The sequence below is a fragment of the Rattus norvegicus genome, chromosome 20, assembly GCF_021556685.1.
Source record: "Rattus norvegicus strain SHRSP/BbbUtx chromosome 20, alternate assembly SHRSP_T2T, whole genome shotgun sequence".
Taxonomy (NCBI): domain Eukaryota; kingdom Metazoa; phylum Chordata; class Mammalia; order Rodentia; family Muridae; genus Rattus; species Rattus norvegicus.
This window is the reverse complement of record NC_141553.1, coordinates 33,998,804-34,012,793: the sequence shown is the minus strand read 5'-3', so window position 1 is coordinate 34,012,793 and position 13,990 is coordinate 33,998,804. Positions and strand designations below refer to the sequence as shown.

Below are 13,990 nucleotides of genomic sequence, written 5' to 3'. Positions count from 1 at the left end.
TTTAATCCCCTTCTCCTTTTTCTTTTTTTTTTTAAGATTTTGTTTATTTTGTGTATATGAGTGCACTGTAGCTGTCTTCAGACACACCATAAATGGCATCAGATCCCATTACATATGGTTGTTAGCCACCATGTGGTTGCTGGGAATTGAACTCAGGACCTCTGGAAGAGCAGTCAGTGCTCTTAGCCACTGAGCCATCTCTCCAGCCCTTTCCTCATTTTCTTAATCCTGCTAATTATACTCTGCCTTATTAACTTCTTACCTAAACTTCTCTAAAAACAAATTAAAAGATTTCTAATCAGACCTTTAACCACTTGTAATTACAGGATTACTGACCCCTAGTTACAGAGCCAAAGGCTTACAACACCCAATTATATCCTGAGAGAATCAAACTTTCCCCAAGGATTAGCAGGAAGCAGTCTGAGAATAATGCTGTCCCTTTCAAAACCATCCTTCCTTTCTAATCAATGCTAGATAATAAACAAAGGGGGAAAGAAGGAAGTCCCTAAGTGGCATGCCACAAAACCCATCAAAGTGTTGTGGTGTCCAGCCCCTCCTTCCCACCCCAGCCTGTGACCTCAGTAAGATGCTCCTACCCAAGGTGTCAAAAAACGGTAGCTCCTGTCAAAATGGCAGCACCAGGACATCCCTCAGCCTGCAGCCATCACAGGAGCCATCCACCCCACACACCCCAGCAGCCCCACAGAGATGGCACCTCAGCAAAGCCGGCTGCAGCTGGATGTACTTCCCACTCTAACCCATGGGCCCAATGCAAGGAAAAGGGGTAAAAAAACCAAGATGCCAGTCCCTAAGCAGGGAACCCCCCAATCCCTGAACTCCCCAAGCTCAGGACTCGAAATCCCACCAATCCTCAATCTAAAAATCTCTGCCCTTAAAAAGTTCCACCACCTAAGAAATCCTATATAAGCAATACTCTTTGGCAATTCCCTGCTGCCCACTCCCCCAAGCAGAGTATAGCCGTCCCTGGATTTGTCCCTACATACCCTGGACCCTCCAATAAGTCTCTTTCATGAGATTCCCTGCCTGGTGTGACTCTCTTGTCAGAAGAAGCCAAGAAGAAAAGAAGCAATGAAGAGAAGACAAGAGAAGGAGTTTCCTCTCGGAGCTGTGTGGTTCCTGAGCTCCCATGTCTCAGGATGCCCTTTCACTGGGACAGTGTCCCACCTCAGAGCTGTTCTGGGCCCCATGTCTCAGGATGCCCTTTTACTGGGATACCTTTTCCCTTGAGAGCTGTTTGGTTTCTGGGTTTCTGAGTCCCGGGATCCCTTCCATTTGAGCGGGAACACGTACAGATTATTTATACAACAGGAGTACTTCTGAGGTCTTTTGACTTAGTGTCCTGACACGGTCCATTTTGAGTACAAATGGGAAACTTGACTATGTATTTTCCTTTGGAAACTAAGATTTAACGTAACTTACTTGTCTCCTCAGGTCTGACAGTGACGGCTGTGAAAGACTCAGGAGAATGGAATCTAGAGGCTGGGGCCCTCGTGCTTGCAGATGCTGGTCTCTGCTGTATTGATGAATTTAACAGCCTCAAAGAACATGACAGGACCAGCATCCATGAAGCAATGGAGCAGCAAACCATAAGTGTGGCTAAGGCTGGGTAAGCCTTCTCTGTAAAGCCCGTGGAAGTGGAGAGGTTACTCCGTATAAACCCACAGAAAATGAGAACCTTGCTGGTATACCCAGGGATTGTCAGCCATCTTCAAGTTCAAAGGTTTATCTATTAGAATACAGATATGCATAAGGAAATGAAAGTGGATTGTTTTTAAAAAGAAAGGTTAAAAGTAAAGTATAAATGTAGACTGCCTTAATTTCTTTTGTATTTCTGTAAGGAAACACCAGCGTTTAACTGGGACTTGCTTACAGCTGCAGAGCCTTAGTCTGGGGGCATGGTGCCAGGCAGACATGGAGTTGGAGAAGTAGCCAGGATCCTCGGTAACACACCTCCTCCCTTAAGGCCACACCCCCTAATCCTTCCTAAACAGTCCACCGACTGGCATATGGGGTCATCCTCATTCAGATCACCAAGGAGGCTGACTTAGCTCTCTCAGGGCAGTTTATGCTACTCTTCCAACACTGCACTCTACTCAATTCTCCTATAAAAGCTGTATGTGTCCTCGGGGCACCTCAAGTATGGGGATTTCGAAAGATTAATCAAGTACAATAGAGATAAATTTAGTAGAATTTCTTGTAAGATTATACCCGGAAACCGTAAAGCATCAGAAGACCAAGGAGACAGGCTTCCTTTACTGGTCAGTAGGAAAGATTATTAGGACGTAGAATCTTCTGAAAGCAGTCTATAGACTCCACGCTGTTCCAGGCAGAATTCTAACCACTTGATGACTGATTAAACTTTACAAAGAAAGGCACAGAAGCTAGACTCACCAAAACAAGTTTGAAAAAGGACAAATATGAAGAGCCCTATGACCCAGCCATACCTTTCTTGGGTATATACTTAAAGGATTCCTGTACAGTGAAGACAGTTACACACCATATTTATCGCTGTACTACTCAGCCTTTGGAAATGGAAGTCCATCAATAGATGAATGAATGCAGAGAGCTACCTATACACAGTGGAATTTTATTTAGCCACAGTGAAAAATGAATTATGATATTTACAGGAAAATGAATAGAACTGAAAATCATTATGTTAAGCAAATAAGCCAGACTCCAGGATAAATACTACATGTTTTTACTCATGAGGGAAGGGAAGAAGAAATGTTGCCAGAGTAGAAAGGAAGAGGAGAATGGGAGGCTTGTGACATGAAAGCTGAGGGGACCTAGGCCACCAGGAGGGCGCAGCACGAGGGACATGGCAGGGCAGGGAGGGAGGAGACAGTTAGGTCAAAGTGTAATTGTCGCATGTATTTGAAAATAATGAAACCCACCATGACTCGGTATGCTAACTTAAAACTAATTTCATAAGAAATGTATATAAATGAAATAAATATGCTCGAGTACTTTGCTATATATATGCAAAAAAAGGCCCTGTACAAACATGGTTTTTAGCAGCTTTATTTCTCATCCCTCTGAACTGCAAACAGCTCGTTACCAGATAGTGGATAAACTATGTGGAATGAAATACTACTAGCCACATACAGGTACAGACGAACAGACCGTAGGCGCATGAACCAACATGAATAAAAGCCTTATTCAAAGTGAAAGAAGCCAAGACATGATTCTGTCCACATATGTGAAATGCTTGACAAGGTACAACTAAGGGGCGAGCAGGTCAGTGGGTACAGTAATTCTTACATAAAAACACGGGAGCTCAAATCTGTGCCCCCAGATCACTCGGATTGCTGTAAGGTTTCCGAACACTTGCTCTTCCTGACTGTTGACCATGTGGGAAAGTAGCTCACAGCTTGTCTTTGGGTTTTGTTAGTAAACCCACCTAGAAAAATGATATGTAAGAGGAGACCAAAAGAAGGCATGGTGCCTAGAAGCTGGGAGATCCCCGCAGTCACCTTGTTACAACAGAAACAATGTCTCCAAAAGGAACTAGTTGAAAGGATAATTTTCACATTGGGTTTCTTGTCTGTGTAGAAGAAAGGGAGTCGTCTTAGATGATTAGAATCTTTTGTTGCTAGTTGTGGGCAGTTTTTAAATTGTTTCTTCTGTAATCTACCTACCAGATATATAATATTACACAGTCTGCCTAAGAAGCAGCTTGAACATTGTAATTTAATGAGTAGTCACCTGTGACTGTGGTAATAGTCACTATATAGGACATGTGTATTAGGGTTTAAAGATGAAGTCTTTCTGCTTTGTCTTGACTTCCATCCAGTGTTGATACTTCCTTAAGAGAAGGTACTGTCCGCAGCTAGTATTTCAGTATCTGGCCTTTTTACATTTATTTAAGAATTTTACTTTGCAAAGTAATTTAGCATATTTATTTTCTTTAAGATTCCATAGGGATTGAGTGGGTGGCTAAGTGGTTAAGAGCATTGCTACTCTTCAGAGTACCCATGTGACTTAGAACCGCCTGCAGCTCAGTCCCAGGGGATCTCAAGCTCTTTGCTGACTTCCAAGGCATCAGGTACTCAGTACACAGACAAACATGCAGGCAAAACATCCATATACTTAAAGTAATCATTAAACATCAAAACATTATCTCCTGCATTCAAAGGATTGGATCAGTATTCTCTCACGAGTACAGTTAAACTGACTCTTAGTCACGTGCTGTCGTGTGTTAATATTGCTGGTATTCTGTCCCCCCGGCCCCCATAACCATTGCTGGATAATTTTAAAAGACTCAATTCCTAACATTGCATAGTGTACAATTACATATCTTTTGTGTATTTGAGTTCTCTACATTGAAAAGGATTCTTCTTCTTTATGAACTTAGTGGAAATGTTTATAATCCCATGGTAACAGCTGGAATTGCTGTGCTCTATAAACTCCGTAAAGTGTTGCAGTCTGTTTCTCCATTGGATGATCCATGTGTTGACAAGCATTCAAGACGTAACTGGTTTTGATTCAGAACATTGTGTTTATAGTGAGTGCATGCTGACCTGAAATTTTTAATTGGGCTTAACATTTCTCATACTTTAAAATTTTAAAACAGAACAGCTATACAGTATGGGCTTAATCTCGTCAACCTTGACCTATTAGATTTCACATTTTCTATACAGAAAAATGACTTGAATTAAAAACTTCCAAGAATAGCAGATGCTTCCAAGAGGCCAAATGCTTTTCTTCCCAAGGTATTTTTCCTTTAAGTTTTTTAGAAAATCACTGCTCCTCTCATCCGCTCAGAAGCAACCAATATTCAACATGGACAGCAGTAGTGAACAACCCTTACTTAAAGCACATTTAAATTGTAGATATATTCTAGGAAACTCAAAATTGTTATTGTAGATAGGAAAAGTTCACTCAAAGACAGTGAGTGTCACTGGCAGCCTAATCTACTGTGTTTTTGACTTTGTGGAAGAGGATTGATTTTTTTGGGGGGGAGGGAGTCTCTGTAATTCTCCATGAAATGAATGTCAAGGCCTTTTTTTTATTGTTTAGTAATTGTTTTGTGACTATAGTATGATTATGTCATTTCCCTCTTCCCTGCATCCATTTATCTGTACACACACACACACACACACACACACACACACACACACACACACACAATCTGCTTAATCTTTGTATTTCTTGTACATGTATGTTCTTCGGGCTGAGCATGTTCTATTGGATAACTAGCTGGTGTGTTCCTGCTCTCAGCGTGTCTTAGTTGCCTATAGCTCCTTCTCACGGGTTGGGGTCTTGGGAGTGTTTCCCCTTCCATATGGCATGTCTACTGGTGTCTGTCACGCGTGGGCAGGTCATGTTGAGGCAGCCATGTTGGCGTAGCTGGTTCTGACACCATGATTGTACTAACTTGAAGTAGGCATATGTCAACTTCTAACTCAGTGCCTGCCTTACACCCATAGACAGAAGCTATAGCTACTGAAGTATGATATTTTACTGTTAAACATGACCACATACATATAACATAAACTTCCCATCTCAACCAACTTTAAGTGTACAGCTTAGATGTGCTAAGCCTTGACATTGTTGTGCGTGTCTCTGACATATCGCCAGTATGCTCTTGGCCTAGATGGGATAATACTTAATGACTCCCACAATTATTTTAAGTGTGCATATGAAGGTATTTATAGTATTCTGCCCTCAGTTGAGTCCCTAAATTAGCTTCATAATAATTGTATCAGCATCATTTTCTTAATAAAGAAAAATAATATTTAGCCTTTCTTTCAAGTTCTTTTGTGCTTAAAGTCAATTCTGCAAAGTTTATATCCTGCTGGAGTTGGAGGCCGGTCGGAGTTGCTCAGACGATCCGTGTACGGATCCACTTCATTCAGAGGCATCAGACTCCTCCATCCAGCTGGCTGCGGCTCCACTGTTTCTGCCCTGTGCTGGGCAGAACAGCCTGGCAAAAGGCATGGCAGAACAGAGCTGTAACCTCCTGGCCCTGAGGAGGCAGAGGGGCCATGGAAGGGGCTCGGGGAAAGTCATTACCCATAGGACTTGTCCCCAGGAACCCACTGCTTCCAACTAGGTCTGTTTCTTGTATCTTGTTTTCTAATAGTGTGTGAGCCTTTCATTTAGTCATTCCTGAGGGTTCTACTCCAGAATGGGCTATAGAATTGTTCCCTCTGAACTGCTTTCCAACAAGTCCTAGTGTCACATCTTTTTCATTTTTTATGAGCTACTGAATTTAATGAGGGTTGCATGTATGGGTGTGGGATCAGAAAAGTCTGATAGCATTTCTATGTTTGAGCATTTCAAAGTAACTATACAATTATTTCTAAATATTTTTCTAACCATAGTTCAGAAAAGGCATGGATGATATGTTTAAATAGGTAACAAAAGTTAATTACATAGCACAAACAATAAATTACAAACAATAAAGTGTCGATTTCCATGTTCCTAAGGAATAATAGCTTTTTGTATTGAGTGAAGCCTCAACATTATTCTCCAAACACATTATAGATAATCAGGAAATTAAATCCATGAAACAAACCCCATAAAACTAGAACTAAGACTAAGAAAAAGCAAATACTGTGAGCGTGAATGCACATGCAGATAGAAAACAGACACTGGAAACAAGCTCACTCTATTAGCTGTAGTGTTGTGAAAGTCTCCACGTTTAGGGAAGAAAAATGTATGCATGAATTCAAGTAACTAATGAGGTTTCTTAGAAGATAGCCTTTAATGTGCCACCTAGGAGGCATAGTAAATTATGGACTAACGTACAAATTGAACTATATCTTATTCAGCTGTTGGCTGGTTTCCTGTAGAATATGTACAGAAAATGTGGTTTTACATTGTATAGTGAGATGTATAACAAGATGTATTCTAGATAGAGCAAGTTCAGAAGCCAACATCAAAAGTCCCTGTTTTTTGTGATTGCAAGAGTAGCTTGATGGACTTTTTTTGGTGTCTCTATTACCTTACTGGGGTTCCTGCCTAGCTACCAGAGGTAGCTTTTCCAAGTTACATATCCCCGATGTTGTGTTAAGGGCACCTCCATTGATTCTTGGGCGCCTCCATTATCCCAGGTCTCTCATCCTGGAGATGCCCCTCCTCACCCCTGTCAGTTGCAGATTTCCATTCATTTTCATGGCCGTCTATCCATTTCTCTTGTCCTTCTTCACCCCTGATTCTGAACCCTCCCATTCCCCTCCCCAAAACTGCTCCCTTCCAGCTCCCACCCTCCATCTGCCTCTTATGACTATTTTATTTCCCCTTCTAAGTGAGATTCAAGCTTCCTTGCTTGGGCCTTCCTTCTCAGTTAACTTCTGAACCTTTCTTTCTTACAGTAAGTGTAGGTAGCGTCCCCCAGGATGGTGCACTTGGGGTTAGGAGGAGCCATTGTTGGGGAAATAATAAGACGGGATTTCAGGCTTCAACATCTGCCCGTTTGGCACATAAATCATAAAATGTGGACTGTCAGTTGTTGTGTCTTCCAAGTTTTAAAGGGGGCTGGGAGTTTGGTAAAAGTGACTTGTCTATCTTTGTTTAATTCAGTGAGTGGCTTTTTGAGCCATTTGCCACAAGTAAAATTTTTTCAAACGTTTGCAGCCTCAGGGAATGAGGTAATTGCTAGAGACACCTGGAACTAGAATGGAAATGAACAAAGGCAGCACAGGTTGGCTGATGTCACAGGGCTGTGACTTCTGAGAGCAGGTAGATATCCCGCTCTAAAAATGGGCCTCAGCACAGAGCTCACATTCACAGATAAAAATGTCACACTTCTGCTATTAGGAAATGTGGCACACTTTTTAGGATTAATTAGCTTTAAACTGACATCTAAATTAAGCCACCATCTGCCAGGGGCTAGCTCCAACGAATCTTCCTTCTTGGTTCTTCTTGAGGCAGCAGAGGGGGAAGAGCATTGGTGGGGGCAAGACTTATTCTTCTGAGATATTTAGGAGTGATGTGTAATAATAAAACGTTTACTGTCTTAAGTCTAAATCACTTAGTAGCTTCAGTAGCTAGCCTGCCTGTCTTAAGTCTAAGTCACTACTCTGAAGTAGCTGACCTGCCTGTCTGAGGTCCTCTGAGGTGAGGAACTGTTTAGCACCTCACCATGAAACAGCAGGGGATAAGGGAAAAGAGGACTGGAGAGATGGCTCAGTGGTCAAGAACCACTGGCTGCCCTTCAAAGGTCCTGAGTTCACTTCCCAGCAACCACATGGTGGCTCACAACCATCTGTAATGGGATCTGATGCCCTCTTCTGGTGTGTCTGAAGACAGCAACAGTGTACTCATGTACATAAAATAAATAAGTAAATCTTAAAAAAAAAAATAAAAAGAAAAGATTTATTGCCAGTGCTCCTTTCTCTGAATCAGCCAGAAACCTCTCTGGGTAAACTGGTTAACTGTGTGAACCAGAGAGGCAAATATGCACAGACACATACACATTCAAACATTCATACACCACACACTGGCTGGGCCTGACCTCTGTGACAGTCAGCTCCACAAGTATTCATGCATGCACGCTCATATACATACATACCTACACACAAACATATAGACAAACAGACATACACATTTGGATGGAATGGATGAATTATGATTAAATGTATGGATAGGTGAGTAAGTGGATGGATGGATAGGTTGTGGGTGGGCAGGTAGATGAATGAATGGATGGGTGGGTAGGTGGATGGATGGATGGGTGGATGGATGGATGGATGGATGGATGGATGGATAGGTGGATGGATGGATAGATGGATGGATAGGTGGATGAATAGATGGATGAATGGGGCAAAGTTCCCCAAGTCAAACCATTCAACCAACAACCCTATTTTTTTCCTCTGGTCTTTTTATACCTACTTAGACAAAAAGTTCTTCGGAAAATTACGTCAGAGTTAAATGTTGCATAAAATGAGAGTTAAGGCAGGGTTCAAAGCCCTGTCTTATCATAATATACTCGTTAAAAGTTCAAAGCAACAGTTTTTACATGGCCTTGCCTTATCATAATGCACACATGTGACTTTATCCTTGAACCTAAATGTTTTTCCTTGAATACAAAAAGTCTATTTTTCTTCTTGGTGTGATTATGAAAGCTCATTGTATTTCTTATTTTGTGGCCTTTACTTACTATTCTAAGGAGTGTGCACATTCTATTCTTGATTCTAATTTTGTTATCCTTCTAGCAACTAAGACCATCTCTAAAAACTTTCTTCCTAAAATTATTTGAATCAAATCAGGAATTCTAAATAATTATTACCTATTTGTCTATATAGCATTACTACAAGATAGAACATCTTCATTATTCTACAGAGATCTGTTCAAAAGGGTGGTCTAATACCTAGTGATAGTTATATATTTAATCATAACAGGAAAAGCATATTAGTAGCAGGAATCTTTCCTAAACTGAATTTCTCCTGGGCCTTGCCTATAGGAGCAAGTTCGTTGTGAAGTTTAATCCAAGGCGGACTCCTCTCAGGACGATCATCTGCTGGTCATTAACTTCTCCTGTGATGGCTCCCGACAATAGTCCATTCGTGTCCCTCCACTGCCTTGCTTAGGACTTTGTGTCCTTTTACCAGACTACTCATTATGCTAGCCTCCCACCCTTCTCTGAGTGTCCCTTTCCTGTTCAGTCGCTACCAAGTCGTTTCTTTATAATTACTCCTCAGAGCTCCAGGTTAAACTTATCCTAGACTTCTTGAGTTCATTTTCCTTCTTCACTCTTTTTCTTTCATATATAAAATAATCAAAACAAAGCCAGGTAAGGTGGTTTTATTTATTCTGGGCCATACCTTCTGGTGGCAGCCTATATAAAAGACAGAGATGAAGGAAATTCTTTATTCTTTGCCTGCTTGTTCTCACTCTGTTTGGCAAGTCTATTTCTTCACTGGCACTAGAGCCTACTTACTTAGTATTCTGGTGTGTACTAAAGAGCAGTTGAGACATCCAGCCTTGTGGACTGAACAGCTACTGGATTCTTGGACTTTCCTTTGGCAGATGGCCATTGTTGGACTAAATGGACCAAAGCCTGTAAGCCACTCTAATAAAACACACACACACACACACACACACACACACACACACACACACACACACACACGTGTGTGTGTGTGTGTGATTGATATATATATAGAGAGATATGTATGTATGTATAGGTGTGTGTGTGTGTGTGTGTGTGTGTGTGTTTGTGTCCTATCAGTTCTAGTCCTCTAGAGAACCATGATTAATACAGATTTATAGTTAGATGGATGAATGACAGGTAATAGGTAGGTAGATAGACATATAGATAGATAGACAGACAGACAGAGTAGACAGATGAAATAAATAAATCAGAAGTTCCTGTTCAACCATTTCTCAGTATCACCCTCTCCTCTCTCCTGTCCTTAACGGTACATATACCTATCCAGTTAGTAATATCCAGATGGATTGAAGGGTCTAGTTCAAAAGCTGCTTCATCTCATTTCTCTGATTACCTGTTTCATCTAGATAAGCAAATACATGCTGCCTTATTCCCACTGTTGCTTTAACCATAGGGAATTTCTTGAATGCTGCCTTGAATTAGATTATAGCCTGTCAAGTACAAACCTCTTAAGTATAGTATCCACGTTTGCCTCTTAGGACTTAGCATAGAGGGTCCTGGTCACTGCAGCTACAGCAGCATAGAAGGTGTCTGTGGAACGATTCTCTTCAAGATACTCGTTCCATTTCATTTTGTTTAACGTGGTGTTTGTGGTACTCTCCTATCCCCATATTCTTTCACAGAAGTTCCTCTAGATTTTCAAGGGACAATTACAACCCCATTGTATTAACAAATGTTATCCTGTTTCCTGTTTGAATCTCAGTCAATGAATTTTTATTTTGGTAGCCTTGTTTGTAAGCTGAACACAAGGACCACCATTCTGGCAGCAACTAACCCCAAAGGCCAGTATGACCCCCAGGAATCTGTGTCTGTGAACATTGCCCTCGGCAGCCCACTCTTGAGTCGGTTCGACCTCATCCTGGTTTTGCTCGACACGAGGAATGAAGACTGGGATCGCATCATTTCTTCCTTTATTTTAGAAAATAAAGGTAGGTGAAGTCAAGTGAGTCACTCACTGTGACGAGGAAAGATTAGACCTGACAAAAGGACATGTCCCTTGAGTTGAATACTCGAGCTGTCTGTGTTGAGGTAATAGCTGCTTAGACAGAAGGCAGCTGAGAAGCCAGGTAGTGGGCTACAGAGTAATAGCATAAGAAAAAGTGACTTTCTCCACCTCTCTGTGCGGATATAGTTGACATATATGTGCACATATGTGTACCTATACATGTATATACGTACACATGTATGTGTACATAACGTATACATCCATATCCTTTTTGATAGGGGACATCCTTGTGGTGTTACTACTCTTGCACACAGAGAAAACTAGAGTGAATTATGAAGTGGAAATCCATAAAGGCTATTTTTTAAAGTTAGGCCGACATAATTATTTGGAATTATTCTGAATAATTTTCAATCTGGGTGTGGGAAGCTTCTTTTTATTTATATTGTGAGACAGCTTATTCTGAAACTTCATGCTACAAGGAGAAGAGGTCTAGATTTCAGTGGGCATAAACCTGAAGCTTCTCTTTAACAATGGGCGTAGGGGCTGGTGTGGTGGCACACACCTTTACATAGTGAGTTTCAGGACATCTAGGGATATTTATGTAGAAAGACTCTGTCTACCATAGATAGATAGATAGATAGATAGATAGATAGATAGATAGATAGATAGATAGATAGATAGATAGATAGATACATATGTACACAGATAGATAAATAGATGTTAAATCTTATATAGGAATGTTCTACAATTCCACAATCATGTTATTTTCCCACTCCTTTTAGTTTACTGACCCCATGTCTGCTGTACACAGGTTATCCAAGTAAATCGGAGAACCTGTGGAGCATGGAGAAGATGAAAACCTACTTCTGCCTCATCCGGAATCTCCACCCCACGCTGTCTGATGTGAGCAATCAAGTACTCCTCCGATACTACCAAATGCAAAGGCAGAGCGATTCCCGGAACGCAGCCCGGACAACCATCCGCCTGTTAGAAAGCCTGATCCGATTAGCAGAAGGTTCATTTCATTTTACAAATGGCATCTTTACTGAGCACCTTGTTTATGCAAGGCATGCACCTTGTGTTCTTCAAAGGTGATAAGAGTTACTCATTCTGAGGCAGTCACAGTCACTGGAAAGTCAAGGCTTAGCGTTATCAGGACATGGGCTGGCTAGCTTAGCTGATAAAGGCTGGTCCCCAGCCTAGTGACCTGCGCTTGATCCCTTGGTCTCACACTTGTCAAAGTAACTCCAGCTCCTGGAGATCTGATGCCCTCCTGGCCTCTGTAGGCACCTGCATACTTGTATGCATGGACATGGGAACACACGTGCACATTTTTAAAATAGTAAACATTTTAAAAACTTTATAAATTAAGAGTAAGAGCTCCTTAGCCCTCAGACTACCATGCTTCTGAGGATAAATGATGATTATGGAAGTGTCCTTTGTCCCACATATAAGCTGTTATTCATTTAGAAGCCTTCGTTGTGGTGCTGGTTCTCAGGAGCAGCAGGATTTACTGCTGGGCATGGGGTCAGCCTTCACCATGCTTTATATCCAGTGAGACTCCACTGGAGCAAAAACTTTTTTCTTCTTTTAATGGTTATCCATTAGAGATAGCTTTTGTGTTAGGGATGGAAGCTTGTGTTTACTTCATCTCTGACAGTTGGGACTCCATCTGGCTTGGACCTGTATAGGCCCTGCATATGCTATCACAGTCTCTATGAGGTCATATGTGCGTCAGTCCTGTCGTGTGTAGGAGACGCCACTTCCTTGGTGTCTTCCGTCCCCACCCGCTCTTTATAATCTTATGCCTTCTCTTCCCCATAGTTCTATGAGCCCTGAAGGGAGGAGTTGGGTGAACACATCCCGTTTAGGACTGGGTGTTCCAGGGTCTCTCATTCTCTACAATATGGTCTAGTTGTCGTCTCTGTATTATTCCCATCTGCTTCAGTGGAAGCTTTGATAACAGCTATGCAAGTTGGTGATCCATTAGTCCGTGATCTATGATCTGGGGGCAGAATGTCCTTAGGAGTTCTTATATTTTAAATATAAGTTCTTATATATTAAATCTTGCTATATTTAATAGCAGAAAAATAGCATCCAGTTTTTCCCTAAGTCCATGGCCTATCTAGTCACCCAAGCAATGTCAGGTATGGGTTCTGTCTTATGGAGTGGGCCTTAAATCCATCAGATACTGGTTAGTTGTTCCCACAACTATTGCCCCTGAATGGTATATGATCAGGTTACTACTGTAGACTGAAGGGTTTGTAGATGTGTTCATCTTCCTCTGCAAGGAAGTATGCAGAGGACTTCTCTTACATCAGCACTCGGCAGCGGGGGTGAAGGCTCAGACTAGGCACCAGTTGGACCTCTTCCTGTTCAGTGAGTGTCTGGGTGTTGTCTTCAGCAGCACAGCCCTAAAATGAGCGTGTGGGCGGGAACCAACAGCCCTGATGATAGCCTGGCTTGCTTGGGGGTCCATAGGGTGCCTTTGGCCAGCAACTCCAACTCAATTCAGTGCCTGTCTCTGGCCCTGAAGATTTCACTTGACTTAAGAAAAGTCTAATTAGGGCTTTGTCTCCCTCTTATTTGGTGACTCCACTTAGATTTCTTTCATATACATATATACTTAAGAAGCTTCTATTGTAACAAGTTTCCATATGACCACTCAAATGGCCCTTAGTTGTAGCTGTCCCTCCCTGTATTCCGTATTCTCTCCCTTATGCCCTCTTCTATCCCTTTCTTCATTTAGTCCTCCCTATCCAATCCCATGCCCTGTCCATCCATTACTATATATTCTATTTCCTGTTCTTTGGGAGATCCTTCCCTTACTCTATAGCTAAACTCTTTGGTATTACAAGTATGCATTTTAAATACTTAAAGGCCAGCATCTACATATAAGAGAATATACC

The 13,990-nt window shown here is 41.6% G+C and overlaps 1 protein-coding gene across 10 annotated transcripts in view; it reads left to right on the top strand.

The window, feature by feature from the left end:
• Positions 1 to 13,990, top strand: part of Mcm9 (minichromosome maintenance 9 homologous recombination repair factor) — an 84,719-nt gene that overhangs the window by 57,457 nt on the left and 13,272 nt on the right. For 8 of the 10 annotated variants that reach the window (XR_015645020.1, XR_015645017.1, XR_015645014.1 and 5 more), the window contains 3 exon segments: positions 1,453 to 1,627; positions 10,862 to 11,064; positions 11,893 to 12,096. Coding sequence is in view for 1 of the 10 variants with exons in the window: in NM_001416381.1 (NP_001403310.1) it covers positions 1,453 to 1,627; positions 10,862 to 11,064; positions 11,893 to 12,096 (582 nt within the window). In the remaining 9 variants the exon portion in view is untranslated. 10 annotated transcript variants of the gene reach the window in all.